At 44.1% G+C, this 16,296-nt stretch overlaps 1 protein-coding gene across 4 annotated transcripts in view; it reads left to right on the forward strand.

Moving 5' to 3' along the window:
* MYO5A (myosin VA) overlaps nucleotides 1-16,296 on the forward strand; it is a 119,703-nt gene that overhangs the window by 82,439 nt on the left and 20,968 nt on the right. For all 4 annotated transcript variants that reach the window (XM_060282746.2, XM_060282747.2, XM_060282748.2 and 1 more), the window contains exons 21-28: nucleotides 2,411-2,650; nucleotides 3,946-4,194; nucleotides 6,223-6,316; nucleotides 7,465-7,613; nucleotides 7,972-8,085; nucleotides 11,908-12,051; nucleotides 13,829-13,882; nucleotides 14,170-14,397. In XM_060282746.2, coding sequence (XP_060138729.1) covers nucleotides 2,411-2,650; nucleotides 3,946-4,194; nucleotides 6,223-6,316; nucleotides 7,465-7,613; nucleotides 7,972-8,085; nucleotides 11,908-12,051; nucleotides 13,829-13,882; nucleotides 14,170-14,397 — 1,272 coding nt within the window. The remainder of the gene's footprint in view (nucleotides 1-2,410; nucleotides 2,651-3,945; nucleotides 4,195-6,222; nucleotides 6,317-7,464; nucleotides 7,614-7,971; nucleotides 8,086-11,907; nucleotides 12,052-13,828; nucleotides 13,883-14,169; nucleotides 14,398-16,296) is intronic.

The following is a 16,296-nucleotide window of genomic DNA, read 5'->3' on the forward strand; positions in this document are numbered from 1 at the left end:
AATACTAGCCAAACAAGCAATGAGTGTTTGGTGTCCCAACTTGATGGTTGTGGTGGGTTTCCGTTGCTTTATTGTTTATATCTGCCTCTTCCTTTAAGGAGTTCAAGGCAAGGTCCATTGGGGTTTTTTTCATAATTAATTGAGAGGTCTGGGCCAAGGGCATTTGGTGAGCTTTTTGGCTGAGCAGGTCTTTGAATTCAGGTCTTTCTGGGGGAGGAGAGGGGAGAAAGTCCTGTTGCATTGCAGGAGACCTTGCACTGGCTTCTGCTAGCACACTGGGTTAGCAGAATCTGGCCCTTTGTCTCCTCCAGCTCGATGGACCAGCTTTTGACACCATTTGACTTCTTTGTCCACCCACCTGTCAATTTTGGGTGGCAGGGGTGGGGATACTGCACAAAGCATGGTTGAACTCTTCCTGCTTTAGCTGCATCTCTACGTACCCCACACCTGATCCCACCCACATGTGACGTTGCATTTGGGGCAGGTGGGTGTGGTTTCATGAACGCAGTATTGTGAGCCAATGGGAGACTGGGCAGGCCAGGTTTGGCACATAGGCCATAGTTTCTCACCCCTGCTCTAATCAGAGCCCAATATCCTGATCTCTATGCCTCATTTATGTTTGATTTTCACTTCATTCATATTATTAAAAAATCTGTTATACCCTGATTGATTGATTTCTGAGCCAAAGCCTTCCTCTTTTTTCTTAATCTTTTGAAATGGGCACCGCATAAGGATTACAAGGACACCCCAAGTATGAGAATTGTTACGGAGAAGCAATTTCAGTTGTTTTCTGTGCTTCAAATTGCTGCAGACTTCTGGAACAGTGTCCTCTGCAACTGTAACTTCGTTATATGTGGTTCTGTGAATTTTTCAGACCTGATCCAGATATGTTGGCATATGGTGTCCTGTGACCCGTCAGTTGTGATCCTGTAGTTAAAGATAGTTCCATTAACAAAACTACTTTGTCTGGGGAAGCAATTGCAACAGGTGTCAGTAGCCATTATAAAACTGGTATGTTTAGTGGTCACATGACTGTAATAAGGTGTCTGAAGGAGTTGAATCACCTGCTTCACATATTTTTGGGAGGTTCCTGGAAGAGATGCTGTTGTGGTGTCTGTGAGTTTCACAGGAAGCTACACTGGCTCCAGGTTTACATGTACTATATTGTAAACCACCTGATGCCCTTAGTAAAATGTATAATATTTGAACCATCATTGGATGTACTTGGTTCACTTGTACTACCAGATGTGGATCTGCTATATCTCCTGAATCAAGGTATTTCTAGGACAATTTAAAAGCAGTGGATATAGTTGAAATGTCACTGATAGTGTGTCATATGCATTGTATTGGTTAGTTACATGAAATGATATTAAAACGACTACAGAGTTTAACCATTTTCTGTATTTTTAATCAATATACTGTTGTTAAGAATATCTGCCGTTCTACATCTTTGGAAGTTTCATATAATTATGGATAATTATTTCACTGTTTTTTGGCATCCTTCCTCAACTTGATACCCTCCAGATGTTTTGGATTACAACTCCTGTTGTGTGAATTGTAGTCCAAAACATCTGGAGAGCACCAAGTTGGGGGAAACTGTTTTATGGGAAGAAATACAGAAATCTAAATTGACAAATTTGCCAGTTGAACCTATCAATGTTTTGGTATAAACCAGTTTAGTCTGAGTTCTCTATGACATGTACGTATAGGTTTTTCCTCTATGACACATGATGTAATTTACTAGCGTGGTTAGAGACAACATAAGGAGTTGATCAAGAATTTGCAAACTGTTCATTATGCATCAACAAAAGAACATTAGATTGCGGTTCAAGAACTCTTAAACTAAAATAATCGTCAAAAGCGATTAATGTATTATGATGGTTATAAGCTTTGGGGCTCTGCTGTGGGAAGTGCCTGGCATTGCCCAAAGGAAGAGTATTGAAATACTCTACCTCCAAATCAAATTTGTGTGAGAGTCCACCAGGAGAAGGGAATATTGTGGAACAGTTTCACATGATTTGCTAAACCCTAATCTATGGAGCAGTTAATATTATCCAGAGTTCGAAAAATCCAGATCCTTTTGATGACCCATAGTTAAGTAAGAGTGTGGCATACATTTTGTGTGTGTGTGTGTGTGTGTGTGTGTGTGTGTGTGTGTGTGTGTGTAGGCACATGCACATATTTGTAACATCATATAAGGAATCTGCACTGTAGATTGCTGGAACATACTGGTAGTCAGCTTTCCATGTACCAAACAGGCAGTAGTATATTACTTTATTCATTGGCTTCAATTATCTTTATTTTTAAGTTTACTAGTCACAGTTCATTGTATCAGTTAATTATCCCTGTTGACAGTGTCTGAAGAACAGTACAAAGCCCCTCATTGTGTGTGTGTGTTTTTAATATGCAGATGCTTCGTGGGCACAAGGCCACCATTATACAGAAACATGTGCGTGGTTGGCTGGCTCGCGTGCGGTACCACAGATCTTTGGAGGCAATTCTCTATCTCCAATGCTGCTTCCGGCGCATGATGGCTAAGAGAGAGCTGAAGAAGCTGAAGATAGAGGCACGCTCTGTGGAACACTACAAGAAACTCAACGTTGGCATGGAGAACAAGATCATGCAGCTGCAACGTAGAATTGATGAGCAGGTATAGTGACATGTCTGTGGGTTGGATGGCTAGAAGCTTACATCATCTGCATTTTGAAATAAGGGCTGTTTGGAGTACTATATAAGCTGCTTTGGATACTCTTGTAGAAAAGCAGAGTATCCACATCAACTGACAATTGAACTGAACTCCTTCATTCTAGCAGAAGAATGGGGAACTTGGAGCCCTCCAGATGTTGTTGGACTCCACCTCCCATCATTATTGGCCATTGGCCATGCTGCCTGGGGCTGATGGGAGTTGCAGTCCAGCATCACCTGAAGGGGCACAGGTTGTCCATCCCAGCTTTAGCAAGTAAGAGAGCAATCAGATGCAGATTTCGCAAGTGATATCTAACTAGATTACACCATAAAAACAACATGTATGGTGCAAAAATGGTATGTTTTCCCATTTCCACGATAAAATTCGCACTGCCCGAAACATCATGCAGATTGAAATGTGGTCATCCTTCAAAATTCTCATTATTTTGCAATGCAGTTCTCCAACCAGTTAATACAGTATGTCCAAAAAAACATATTATAGGAAAAGTGTGCACAAAAATGCATTATATTAGGGGAAATTGCTTGCAAAAATTAATATATCTGGCAAAATTGCATATAATAATTACATTAAAACCTTGCAGTAAAATGCTTATGAAATTGCAGAAGGGCTTTTGGGAAAAGAAAAAAAAAAGCAAACTGATGTGAAAATGAGAATTTAAGATTGAAAAATGAAAAACTGAGGGAAACAGACAATAACTGATTTGCCTGTCCCTACTTACAACAGCGCGGGTGGCGCTGTGGGTTAAACCACTGAGCCTAGGGCTTGCCGATCGGAAGGTCGCTGGTTCGAATCCCTGCAACGGGGATAGCTCCTGTTGCTCGGTCCCAGCTCCTGCCAACCTAGCAGTTCGAAAGCATGTCAAAGTGCAAGTAGATATATAGGTACCGCTACAGCGGGAAGGTAAATGGCGTTTCCGTGTGCTGCTCTGGTTCGCCAGAAGCGGCTTTGTCATGCTGGCCACATGACCTGGAAGCTGTACGCCGGCTCCCTTGGCCAATCACGCGAGATGAGCACCGCAACCCCAGAATCTGTCACGACTGGACCTAATGGTCAGGGGTCCCTTTCCCTCTACCTTTTACTTAGAACAGACATTTTCATTGTGTGATGTTGTGCACATTCTGTGGATAGCTGAGAAATGATGATAAATAACACATCTTTTCCTAGCATGAAAACTTAATGTTAAACTGAAATGCATTGCAAACATTGATCTCTATCAATTTTTTTTTTGCTTTATGCAGACCAAAGACTCCAAATCCCTAATTGAGAAACTAAGTACTCTGGAGGCAGCATACACGTCTGAGACAGAGAAGCTAAAGAATGATGTAGAACGCCTTAAAATGAGTGAAGAAGAGGCCAAGAATGCCACCAACCGTGTCCTTAGCCTTCAAGAGGAGATCGGCAAGCTCAGAAAGGAACTGCACCAAACACAGACTGAGAAGAAGACGATTGAGGAAGAGGCAGAAATATACAAACAAGAAACAGACCAGGTGAGTACATTGTGCTCTGCATCACAGAACTTTAGGAACAACCTGAAGGCACATTTGTGCATAATCATAAGCCCAGACATATGTAAGATACCTAGGGCTGCATCCTTTATTGATGTTGCATGATAGGTTGGTCTTGGACTCCCTGACCAGATGTAAATGGAGTTAGACTGGAAGTGACTAGATGCCTAGTGGCCCCATGTCCTCCTCACGGCCTCGTAAGATGCAGGAGCAGCCAGAGAGAGAGGAGGTGCAGGGAACATGGAAGTCGGGGACAGAGAGGACAGGAGCAGAGACTCAGGCATAGAGAGAGCAGAAGTGAAGGGAGAGTCAGAGCCAGAATCGGGTGAAAGCCCAGGATGGGAGCTGAAGGCAGGATCTGAGAAGCTTCCTTCTGGACAAGGCACATCGTGGTGGAGAGGCAGAGACGGATCAGCAAGTTGCTGCAATGTAACCTGGAGACTGGGTGGCCCTATTGCATTGGAAAAGGTGAGGGAAAACGCAGCCTAAAGGGAAAGCAGATGAGAAACAGAACTCTTAATCTGCGGTGATGAGCTGGGTGTTTTGTTTATGGAAAAAAGAGCAAGATGGAACCAAACTCCATCTCTATGCTGCAAGAGAAGTAGGGGGCTTTGAGTGCTTAGATAACTGCCAGTTATTTTTAAGATTCATCTTATATAGTTGGTGATAGACACCCTCTTAGAAGAGGTAAGAATTGTGTGTTGTGTGGACTAGATGTGCCCTTTACTGAGATCACCTTAGTTATACCTAGATTGGATTATTGCAATATGCTGTAACTGGGGATACGGAGGAAGCGTCTGTGGAACCTTCAGTTGGCATGCAATGTTAATGGGCCCTTGACATGGGACTGTTTTGCACATGTTCTGCATTGCCTGTGCTGCTTGTCAGTTTGTTTCTGGACACAATTCAAATGGTTGGTGATTAGTTGAATGGCTTAGGTCCAGCATACCTAAAGGACTGACACCTCTTATACTTGCCTGCCTCCCTGCTGCCTAAGATCTGATGGAGAGGCCCTTCTCTGTGTCTCACTTCGGCTGGAAGCATGGTTGGCAGAGGCTAGTGAGAGGGCCTTCTCTGTGGTGGTGCCCAGGTTGTGGAATTCCCCCTCCCCCCCTTCCAAGATTCAGGTAGTCTCCTCTTTGGCTGTTTTCTGCCAACTAGACATTTCCATTTCCCTTGCCAGCTAGATAAATGTATTACGTCTGACCCTGTTGTAATTTAACTGATGCTGTAACTTTATTGTGAGATTGTAATTTTACTTGACTTAAGCCTCCTCGATTGACATGTAGGCATAAAAAAGCTGGCTAGCATTTCCCCCACTTATAAATAAGATATTAATTTATCCTTTCAGTGTAAATGCTCCTTTACAGAGCACACGAGGAGAGGTCCAGGCTGAAAAAGCATTTCAGCCTATACTTAGGAAGAGAAAGGAAGTAGAGACTCTGGTAAGCAGAGAGAGAATATGCTCAGTTCAGTTTTGCATGGTTATTGAATTTTCTCGGAAGTGGAGGTTGGTTGATTAGGGTGAATGGCACCCTGCCCCACCAACCTCAGTCTGCGTTCAGTCAGGCCCAACTGCCAGCCTTCTTATTTACTCCCAATCCACTGCTTATCAGCTTCCTCCTTAGTCTCAGTGTTGCCCTTGTAGAACTCAGTGAGGATAGGAACAAAACTCGGAATTATTTGATTTTGCCTGTCATTGGCTCAGGCTCCACCTATGTTTGGCTTCTTGGCCTTCCACCCCATCAGTTCCAATGGGCACAGCCAACACTGTTTCTATGTTATGCAGAGCATGATTTCAAATCAGATTTGATGAAATTGCTGTATGTATCACAAGGCTGTGATAGCACTAGATGTATAATCCATGCAGATTGACTGATTAGCTTTGTCTAGAATTGCCCGGGGGAAATCGTTTAATTTGTTACTCAAACAGTGTACTTGTTAAGATGGATTTTTTTCCCTCTCTCAGCTGTGAGCCTTTCCCAATACTATTTTTTTCCCTTTTTTTAGTTGGTACTGGAATTAAAAGAGCAAAACACACTGCTTAAAACAGAGAAGGATGAGCTGAACCATCGGATCCAGGACCAGGCCAAAGAGATAACAGGTAACCTTGGTTCAGAAGTTTGGTTTGGTTGATGGTTTTTGCATGCATGCATGCACGCACACACACACACTCCCTTCTTCTCTCCCTTTTTTCCCTCTGCTTTTTTATCAATTAAGCAAATCTCTGTAACATGATGGGCCTCCACTTTGAATCACTGACCCCAAGGAATTCAGTATCATCACTCCCGGGAGAAAGCAAAGACTGAAATGGGCTGTACAACCATCAAATTATCACCATGCAGAAAGGCTGTCTCTCTCTTTCCCCCATCCATTATTTGAGGGTAGGGTATTGCACTGGTTCAGGGCTAGAGGCAATATCGCATGGAGAATAAAATGTGCATAAGCGAGTCCTGAACCAGCCTTACTGCCTCATTTGCATGGCATTGGAGGAGTTGAATGGTGGGATTAGATTTTATTTTTTTAAGAGAGCAGTTAAATGGACTCTGAGCCTCAGATATTGAACTGTAGTGACGCTAAAGAAGTTGCTTAAATCTTACTGAGGAATTGACCATTCCACAGCTGGATGCACTACCTGCTAATGTGGTTCAAGGACAGGAGCTTTGTAGCCTTACTGTTTAAAATCTGGGAGCTGGCCACAATTCCTTACTTAGGCTGCAATCCTACACCCAATTACCTGGGAGAAAACCCCTGTGTTCAGTAGGATTTCTGAATACTGAATACTGGTTTGAGCCAGTATCATGTAACCTCCTTGCAAACAAATTGGAATAAATGCTCTTTAAATGTCTAACATTGTCTAATTTCCCTGCAAACAAATCAGGATGAATTCTCAGTAACAGGTCTTCTGGAAGCAACCATAGTCTAGATACTAAAATGCATTGTTTCTTGCTGTACAAATGTAATGCAATCATACCTTGGTTCTCGAACAGAATGCGTTCCGGGAGTCCGTTCAAATCCCAGAACTGTTTGAAAACCAAGGCGCGGCTTCCGATTGGCTGCAGGAGCGTCCTGCAGCCAATCGGAAGCCGTGGTAGCCGCACCGGGTGGTCGGCTTCCGAAAATCGTTCAAAAACCAGAACACTCACTTCCAGGTTTTGATCGTTTGGGAGCCGATTTGTTTGGGAGTCAAGGCGTTTAAGATCCAAGGTACAACTGTATATGTAAATTTGGCTTTCATACTTTGTTTTCCAGAGGTCATGGAGAAAAGGTTTACTGAGGAGACAAAGCAGCTAGACCTGGATTTGAACAATGAAAGGCAGAGATATCAGAATCTGCTGCAGGAGTTCAGCCGGTTAGAGGAGCGTTATGATGACCTCAAGGATGAGATGAAGGTTATGATGGTTAGTGGCTTAAAGGACCTGGAAAAGATTTCATTTGAAAAAGTTTCTAGGCTGAACAAGATCTTCCCTAGCAGACAAGGGTCTGGAAACACAGATTGTGTCTGCACAGCTGAAAAGTAGTATGGGGACGGATGGATGCAATTTGGAGTAGAAAGGCAGGAGATGCAGAGGCATTGCTTAACCCTTTACCACCCTGCTACTTCCTTAGTCCCTCTCTTTCATTTGTCTCCGCATGACTGAGGCAAATCAGTCCCTGACTTCTACAAAACTCATGCATGAGATCTCTAGGGTTTGGAAGTGTGAAAGACAAACACTAGAGCTATCATATTTTTCCTGCCCACTTTTCTTCCCCCCCCAGAGCATCTCCAAGCCTGGACACAAGCGAAGAGATTCCACGCATAGTAGCAATGAATCAGAATACACCTATAGCTCTGAGATCACTGAGGCAGAAGAATTTCCAATGAGAACAGAGGTAAGATCGAAGAATACAAAAGAATACAAAGGTCTACTTATAGCTTTGAGACTACCATGGATCCCCCCTTCGAATTGTAAATCACTACTGCAATATCAGTTTTTCACTATACTGTTCTTATAGGAAGGGTATGCTTTTTCTGTAGACTCAAATGAATTTCTTTGAAATTGCCTATCTTGTTCCATGATAAGCTGTATGCACATGAACTATGTTTGACATATAACTAATGGCCAGGGTTTAATGATAACATCCTTGCAGTCTAATTGTAACATGCATATATATATATATATATATATATATATATATATATATATATATATATATATATAGCAGGGATAGTTCTGTAGATAGTTCAGCCCCAGCAAGCATAACCAGTAGTCAGGGGTGATGCAAGTTGTAGTCCAACAGCACCTGAAGGATGCCACATTGGCAACCCCTAATATACAGTTACCCATATCTGCCTGGCATGAGTAGCTTTTTGCTAGTCAGAATTAGAAGATGGGGTAGGCAGGAAAACTTGCAGCTGCAGGCAGTCAGCAGCTTTCAATCACATGTAAGTAGGGTTGCCAGACTCAATGGAGGACAGGGCTTCTGTGCCTTTAATTGCCCTGCTCTCTTTTGAGTCTGGAAACCTTAAAAAGAAACCAGCAGACCCTTTGTTTAATTTCCAAGCAAAGGGTCTGCTGGTTTCTCTTTAAGGTTTCCAGACTCAAAAGAGAGCAGGGCAATTAAAGGCACAGAAGTCCTGTCCACTATTGAGTCTGGCAACCCTACATGCAAGTCCAACAGTGTCATACTTATAACTCCAGGGTTCCTAGGAACATTTTATGAAAATTACTTCTGTAAGGAACTGCTACTTCAGGATTATTTTATACTGGTAACAGGAAACTTGTGTTTTATGGACTTAGGATTTCTGAAAATTCTGGTGGATCTGGACTTTGGTATCCCAAAATTACCACTCTGAGAATTCAAGAAATGAATAAGCCAACAGAGTAGGCAACAGAACATTGCATCTTGAACCAATTAGTGGTTTAAAACTTTGCAAAACATTGAACTAGCATGTTGTTTGGGCTATTATTTTCAGATAGGTGTCTTGACATCACAATATGGGTGAGCCCTTCAAATTTACTGGGATCAGATATTGTAGCTTCTAAGGCAGTTTTCCAATTTAGATGAATTGTCATCTTGGTGACAGGGAGGGAGAGAGAGAACTATTTTTGAAGGGCACATTTTTAATGGCAGCTTGCTCTGCATTTTAAGTACTAGAAGGTTTGGGATATTTCCAGAATGATTACTCAGCTATGTTACTGCCTTAAGAAATGAGTATCAGTTATGAATAATTCAAATGTTGCTGCAGCTGGTTGATAATGGTTATACAGAACTAAATGAAAAATATTGGATGCTTATGGATGCGTTATATGTTTTATGGTGGCGGAATTCATAAGCTGTTTTGTCTTATTTATTATTTGCTGCATATGGGCTTTAAAACAAGAAAAGGGAACCAAATACTTGCTTCGTAGAAGCACAAACTTGCAGTGTTGGTTCTTGAAGGAGATGCTCCTCCAGCCATTTATTGGGATAAGATTTCGCTATAGCATAAGCCCCTGTTGTCCCCTCTCTTCCTAAAGAAGCACTACCTGGCCAGATAAGCACCTGACAAGACACACAGGAAGATTTTCTTTTCTTTCCCTCTAATCATGGCACTTGAGAACATAATCACTTGAAAGTGGGCAAAGTTTTTAAGGCAATTAATTGATCCAGGATGCGTCTTGCCTACTTTGTCAGCTTAGGTACTAGGTATGGTCCAGACAACAAGCACTCTCACAACTCAGCAGAACTCCCTTCCATCCAATAGGCAGCTTTGTGATTGGTGTTATTGTTTCAACGTATTCTCATGTACCTGGGGAAAACTGATACAAAGGCACTGAGAAGAACCTGTTGTGTCTTTGAAATGCTGTTCTTTTGTTTGGGTTAGCGGTGGTGACTCTGAGAACACCCACTAGGAAAGAGGGCAGCTGAGTTTTCCACTCCTCTCTTATGAGTGCTCTGTGCACACCTTCAGAGTAACAACAAATAACTTCTCAGCCATCCCCATTTCTCATCCTGTTGAACTATATAGCTAGGGCTCTAGTCAGTACACAGAAAGATGCCTGGTATTGTTGATTTCCCCAACCTGGTGCTCTCCTGATGTTTCAGACTACGACTCATGTAATCCTTGGCCATTAGCCATGCAAACTGTGCCTGATGAGAGTTGTAGTCCAAAGCAATTGGAGGACTGCAGGCTGAGGAAAAGTGACAGTGACAGTGATTCTCTAGTCTCTCAGGAACAGGCTTTTCCAAATACCTGCTACTTGATCCCTTTGCACAAAAATGTCAGGAACTGAACATGGCACCTTTGCCATGCACAGCATGTGCTCTACCATTGACAGCCGTTGGAAGTAATTTTGCTAGATAATAAGCTATAGCTGATGCCTACAGACCAAGAGGGATGCTGATTTGCTCTGTTTTTCTTGTTTATTTTCTTTCCCCCTGAACTTTGCAGCTTCCCAAGGTAGGAGTGAACCCTTCTGTGCTCCCCAACCATTGTTCTTTGGATGCTAGCTGGAAAAAGGCTAGCTGAGGAACAGGGCACTAGGAGGAGGAATAGGGCATTTTTATACCCCACTTTTAAAATTTGCACGGGGGTGGCCAAAGGGAGGGAGTTCCACAGTTCCTGTAGGGAAAGTTAACTTTAAGCTTTTCTCCATTTTCTTCAAACTTGACAAGACATACTGTATCATACTGAAAAGAAATACATTGAGGACTGTTTAAATTTGTGTGGAGACCAGTCCTCTGTGCCATAGTTTCTCCTTTAACGTATATTCCATATCCTAGGTGGTCTGCCATGCATTGAGTAGTATGCGATGGGCTGTTGTCTTTTCTAATTAACTTATATCACCAGGGTATGAAATCAATTGGTTATATGACCACTCTTTTGTGTTTTCGATAGGCCACACACAAATGAAGAGATGAGCACATGCTGTCTTTTAATATCCAACCAAGTCATGCATTTCTGGGTATATGGAAGTACTTCCAATTGCTTTCACATTTCACTGGGCTAATAGTAGATCCAAGTTTTTAAGCAATGGTGTTTATCTCACTTCTCTTTGGTTACAGAAACTTACTGTGCTTATTATTTTCTTTGAAACTAACTGCAAACCTACTCTTTTTTCCCCCTCCCCTCCCCTTTCAAACAAATAAGAAGGAAAGGTATGATTGGTTATAAACCTTAAACCTTCTAGTTAGTTACTAGTTTTCTGCCTTTAAGGCTTTAGGATAGATGCTTTTTTATATTAGATTTATTTATCAAAATGACTTTTTAAAGTTGTGATTTCAAAAATAACATTTGGAAAATTCTGGATGCGAGTTAGTAGCTCTCCTAATCAAGTAACATTTATATACTTCTAGTCATTGCTTCACTCCCTGCCTTTGCTTCTAAGGGACAATCTGCATGTTAACATGCTCTGTCGGAACCAGCTTGGAAAAGCATCCCCATGACGTTGCCTTCATGTGGTGTGGTTCTTCCATTTTGCATGGACCATTTCCCTACCAATTCCTTGTCCATGGCAACAGCTGATGCTGTTGGAGAAACTCTTCATGCCTGGTGAAAGAACCATGCCCCACACTTTATGCTTTTGTTATGAAGGAACTATCATGCAGAGTCTGTTTCTAGCTTTCTCCTCAGGATGATAGCTAATGTGCAGACTGTTCCTCTCCCCACAAAAATCTCCCTTTTTGTAAGTTGGAAACATTCTGACTTGCCCACGATTTCCCTTGAATCAGGAGCCAAGCGAGAAGAAAGCACCTCTGGACATGTCTCTATTCCTTAAATTACAAAAACGGGTTACAGAGCTGGAGCAGGAAAAGCAGTCCTTGCAGGATGAGCTGGACAAGAAAGAGGAACAAGCTCTCCGAACCAAGATCAAGGTAAAGACCAAAATGGTTTGGCTTTGTTTATAATATAGCTATCCCTAAATACTGGTGAAAGTTGGGATCTTATTCCAGCAATGGTGTCCTGGTAAAAAGGCTGAAGATCTATGCTTGTCAGAATGCAAGAGGGACATACCTAAGGCAAGATGGAGGCAGTAATGCCTGAGTGCTTCTCTGGCTTTCCCATGTGGTGTCTTTATTGTGTCAAAAGGCAGCAGTTGTGTGCTCCTTAATTCTGCATTGTGTTGATTGATTGATTAATTGGTGTTGGAGGCTCAGAGCGTGTCCTTATTTTTAAGGACATTTTGCTTCCATGAGTAACTCCTGTGAACCTTACAAATTGATTTGTTCCTGAATCTTCCTCTTACTTTAATTTTACATTACATTAATCAGCTAAACTGTCCATTGGGGGGCATTTTTAAGCATGGGAGGTTACTTTAGGCCATTCTCTATACTCTTAGCGTCTGTCTTCTGGTTGAGTTTGGTTTCTGGACTTGCTTGACTACATGAAGTGGTAGCCAGGAGCCTACCCTGGATCAAAACTAGGGGGGGGGGACAAGCCATGGTCGTTCAGGGGCGGAGCCAAGGCATGGGAGGGGAGGGGCCACAAAGTGGGAATGTGGGCGGGGCTACGGAGCCCAGGTGAAACTGACTCCAGGAAGAAGTTTAATCCTGGGCACCGCCCCAGGGAAGAATGTGCGTTTACGGCCAGGGGCATCGCAATCAGGGGGCGGGGCCCCCGGGCTCCACTTTGTGGGGGGCAGCGCCCCCTCGCCACCTCCACCGACGGCTGCCCCGCCTGAGTAGGAGGAGGGAGGGAGAGAGGAAGGGCTGGCTGAGCAGCCGAGAAGCTGCGCGCTCGAGTTGCCTCCGCTTCCCACAGACCCGGCGGGGGCGCGAGCTGAGGTCCGCCCTCCTTTCCCTCCGTCCCTCCCCGGGGGCAATGCCTGGCTCTGCGGCTTAGAGCCCCTCCGCCTTCTCTGCCTCCTGCGAAGCCCCTCCCCTTTCAGCGGCTCCTGCTGCCGCTGCAGCCCAAGCAGAAGCGGTGGCGGCATCTGCTGCGCACTCCGAGGCTGCGCCAACTCGGGGGCTGCTGAGGCGCCGTGCCGCCGTGGGCTATTGTTGCAGCCTCCAGGAGCGGCCCATGTGCAGCCCTCGGAGTCAGGGCCAGCGGGGTTGGGCATGCCGTTGGGCCGCGGCCAGCAGGAACAGTAGGCTGGGCTGGGCTGGGCTGGGCTGGGCTGGGCTGGGCTGGGCTGGGCTGGGCTGGGCTGGGCTGGTTAGGGACGCTCCCGCGTCGCCCTCACGCTGGAGCTCAAGGAGGGGAGGGAGAAACGGAGAGGAGGAAGCAGCTCCCCCCCCCCGCCCCATGCTGGGTACGCCCATGATGTAGTGTCTGGTGATATGCAAATTGGACTGTGGCTTGTCTTTACAGTGCCTTGTAGAGCACTATTGAACTTAGCAGGACTTGGTTCTGACCATAATATAATGCATAGGATTGCACTGTTAGAGAGGTTTTTTCAAAGTTGGAGGACTTCCACTATAGACCAGATCCTGATTCCTATTATGTGTGGTTTTAATTGCTTCAGCTGTGAATATTTATGAACTATAATAGCAATATAAGTATCAGATACACCAATAACATTGTATCATACACACCCCAAAAAGTTTGTAAAATTAATCATGCTGTTCTTCCTTCTAATTTTCTGTTTTTGCAGATGTAGCTAGTTCTGTCTAAAGGATAAAACTTTATCTCTGTCTTTTGTTTCCTCAGGAGGAAGAAAGGCCTCAGATGAGAGGCGCAGAGCTAGAATATGAGTCGCTTAAAGTAATTCTGGATTTTTTAAAGTGACCGAATCCTATACATTACCCTAAAATAGCCATGTTAAAATTGAAAGCATATTACAATAGTATTTACAGAGGATTTTGTGTGTTCACAATGTTTCACATACACCATATAGCATAGTAATCATTACCAGAACACCGTAAGATAGGCTAGCTAACGATCAGTGAAGCCTTTTCCCCAAAACCCCACTCCAAACCTTTCTAATTTGCGTCAAGGTTGCTGGTGAATGAGAGAGCAACTGCGTTTGTGTTCCTCCCCCTTTGCTTCAGCGCCAAGAGCTTGAATCCGAGAATAAGAAACTCAAGAATGAGTTGAATGAGTTGAGGAAGGCCTTGATGGAAAAGAGCGCTCCGAACGTCACTGCCCCTGGTGCCCCAGCGTATAGGGTCCTCTTGGATCAGATGACCTCTGTCAGCGAGGAGCTGGAAGTACGTAAGGAGGAAGTCCTCATTCTGAGATCTCAACTCATGAGTCAGAAGGAGGCAATTCAGCCTAAGGTAAGTAGCAGAAAGAAAAATTGGACTTAACATGAATTTTGATGAGAGAGCAGTTTGCTTCAGCGCTGTAGCTTTTTCTCTCCCCAGCAGAATCCATTATTGACCTGAGTGTGCCATTTGGATGCTGCCATGGAGAGGGGGAAATCTGACCCCACCTTTTCCTGCAACGCCGCTGGCTGCATGTGAGGTGCACCAGCTTTAAAAGGAAATCACACCATAATCTCCTGCACTGTTGGAATACTCTCAGTGCTGTTGAAATAACATGATGTAAATAACATGAGATAATGGTGGTGGGGAACCTGTAGCGCCCACCAGATGTTGTTCTACTGCAACTCCCTGCTGCAACTTAGCCAGCATGACCAATGGTCAGGGATGATGTGGGCTGCAATGCAACAACACATGGAAGGTCTCGGCTCCCTTTCCCTGATATTGTAACGATAGATGCAGTTAAAATATGATTGTCACTAATAATGGCAGTATAACTTGCCAGCAGTATAGGCAAGAAGCTCAATTTGTTTGGAAAGTTGAACATATCCTAGAGAAGTGCCTGGGAGCCTCAGTTAATACCATCTAGCAGGTATCACTTGCACAGCAGGAATTGGATATACAGCACATAGTTGAAGAGAAGATGTGCACCTCCCATGTATAAAGTAATGTGTTGTGATGGTGCTCTGCATGAATGATTGCATGGCTATGGGTTTGATTTGCACAATCTCCTCTCTTTTGAGGAGGAAGAGTTGTTTAAATCAGATTCATGCAGGTGTGGATGTATGTGCAGTTACCCCCTCATACACTAACAACTGTGTGTGTGTGAGAGAGAGAGAGAGAGAGAGAGAGAAAGAAAGAGAGCGCCAGCCATCCTCCACCATGCACATTGGATCCCCAGGAGGAGGGAGATCCAATTTGCAAATCTGTTCATTGCAATTTGGACTTGCCAAGGGAATTCTGTATGAACGGAGCAGTCTGTTTCAAAGTGATATTGGATCCGATTGGTGGTATATGCACGAGTTCATACAGGAATTATGAAAATAAAAAGGGAAACGGGTGATCTTTAATGAGAACAAATATGAGTAACTAGGTTTGTTTGTTCCTTTCCCTGCTTGCAAATGGTTTACCAGGATGACAAGGTAACCCTGATTTTCTTCTTGTTTGTTTGTTAAAAACATTTATGTACCATGCTTCATTTATGTACCATGCTGGCCGGCTTCCCATTGGCTGCAGGAAGCTCTTGCAGCCAACGGGAAGCTGCGCATGCCTCCTCTGCACCGGAAGGAGCACCGGAAATAGCGTTTGCACATGCATGCTTGTGCACACACGCACACACTCCGGCCATACCTGCCAAGTTGCTGTCCGAGAAATAAGGGACCGGGCGGAAGTAGCAGACCGGAAGTAGCGCTGCCGCCATTTTGGAGCTGGGCGGAGCATGCTCAGAAGTGACTTTTGATGCTGCTTTGCCCAGTTCCAAAATGGCTGCCGCGCCAGAAGTCGCACTGCAGCCATTTTGGAACTGGGCAGAGCAGCATCAAAAATCGCTTCTGAGCATGCTCCGCCCAGTTCCAAAATGGCAGCCGCGGCAGAATAAACCGGGGAAAAACAAAAAAAATCCATTTTTTCAGCTAAGAACAGCTGGAAAAATGGGGATTTCCCGGAGAATAAGGGAGACTTGGCAGCTATGACTCCGGCCCACTGCGGCATCTGTTGGACTGTGAACCGGCCCAAGCAAAAACTTTGCCGACCCTTGATTTAGTCGTTACAATTTTTTATTTGTACACCTCCTTCAAGGAGCTCAAGGCAGCCTGTCTGCCCTATACCCATTTTATCCCTCCAACAAACTTATGAGGTAGGTTAGGCCAAGAGAGAGAATGAGTGTCCCGGGATCATTTAGTGAGCTGCATGACT

Source organism: Zootoca vivipara, chromosome 13 (genome assembly GCF_965207765.1).
Source record: "Zootoca vivipara chromosome 13, rZooViv2.hap1.1, whole genome shotgun sequence".
NCBI lineage: Eukaryota > Metazoa > Chordata > Lepidosauria > Squamata > Lacertidae > Zootoca > Zootoca vivipara.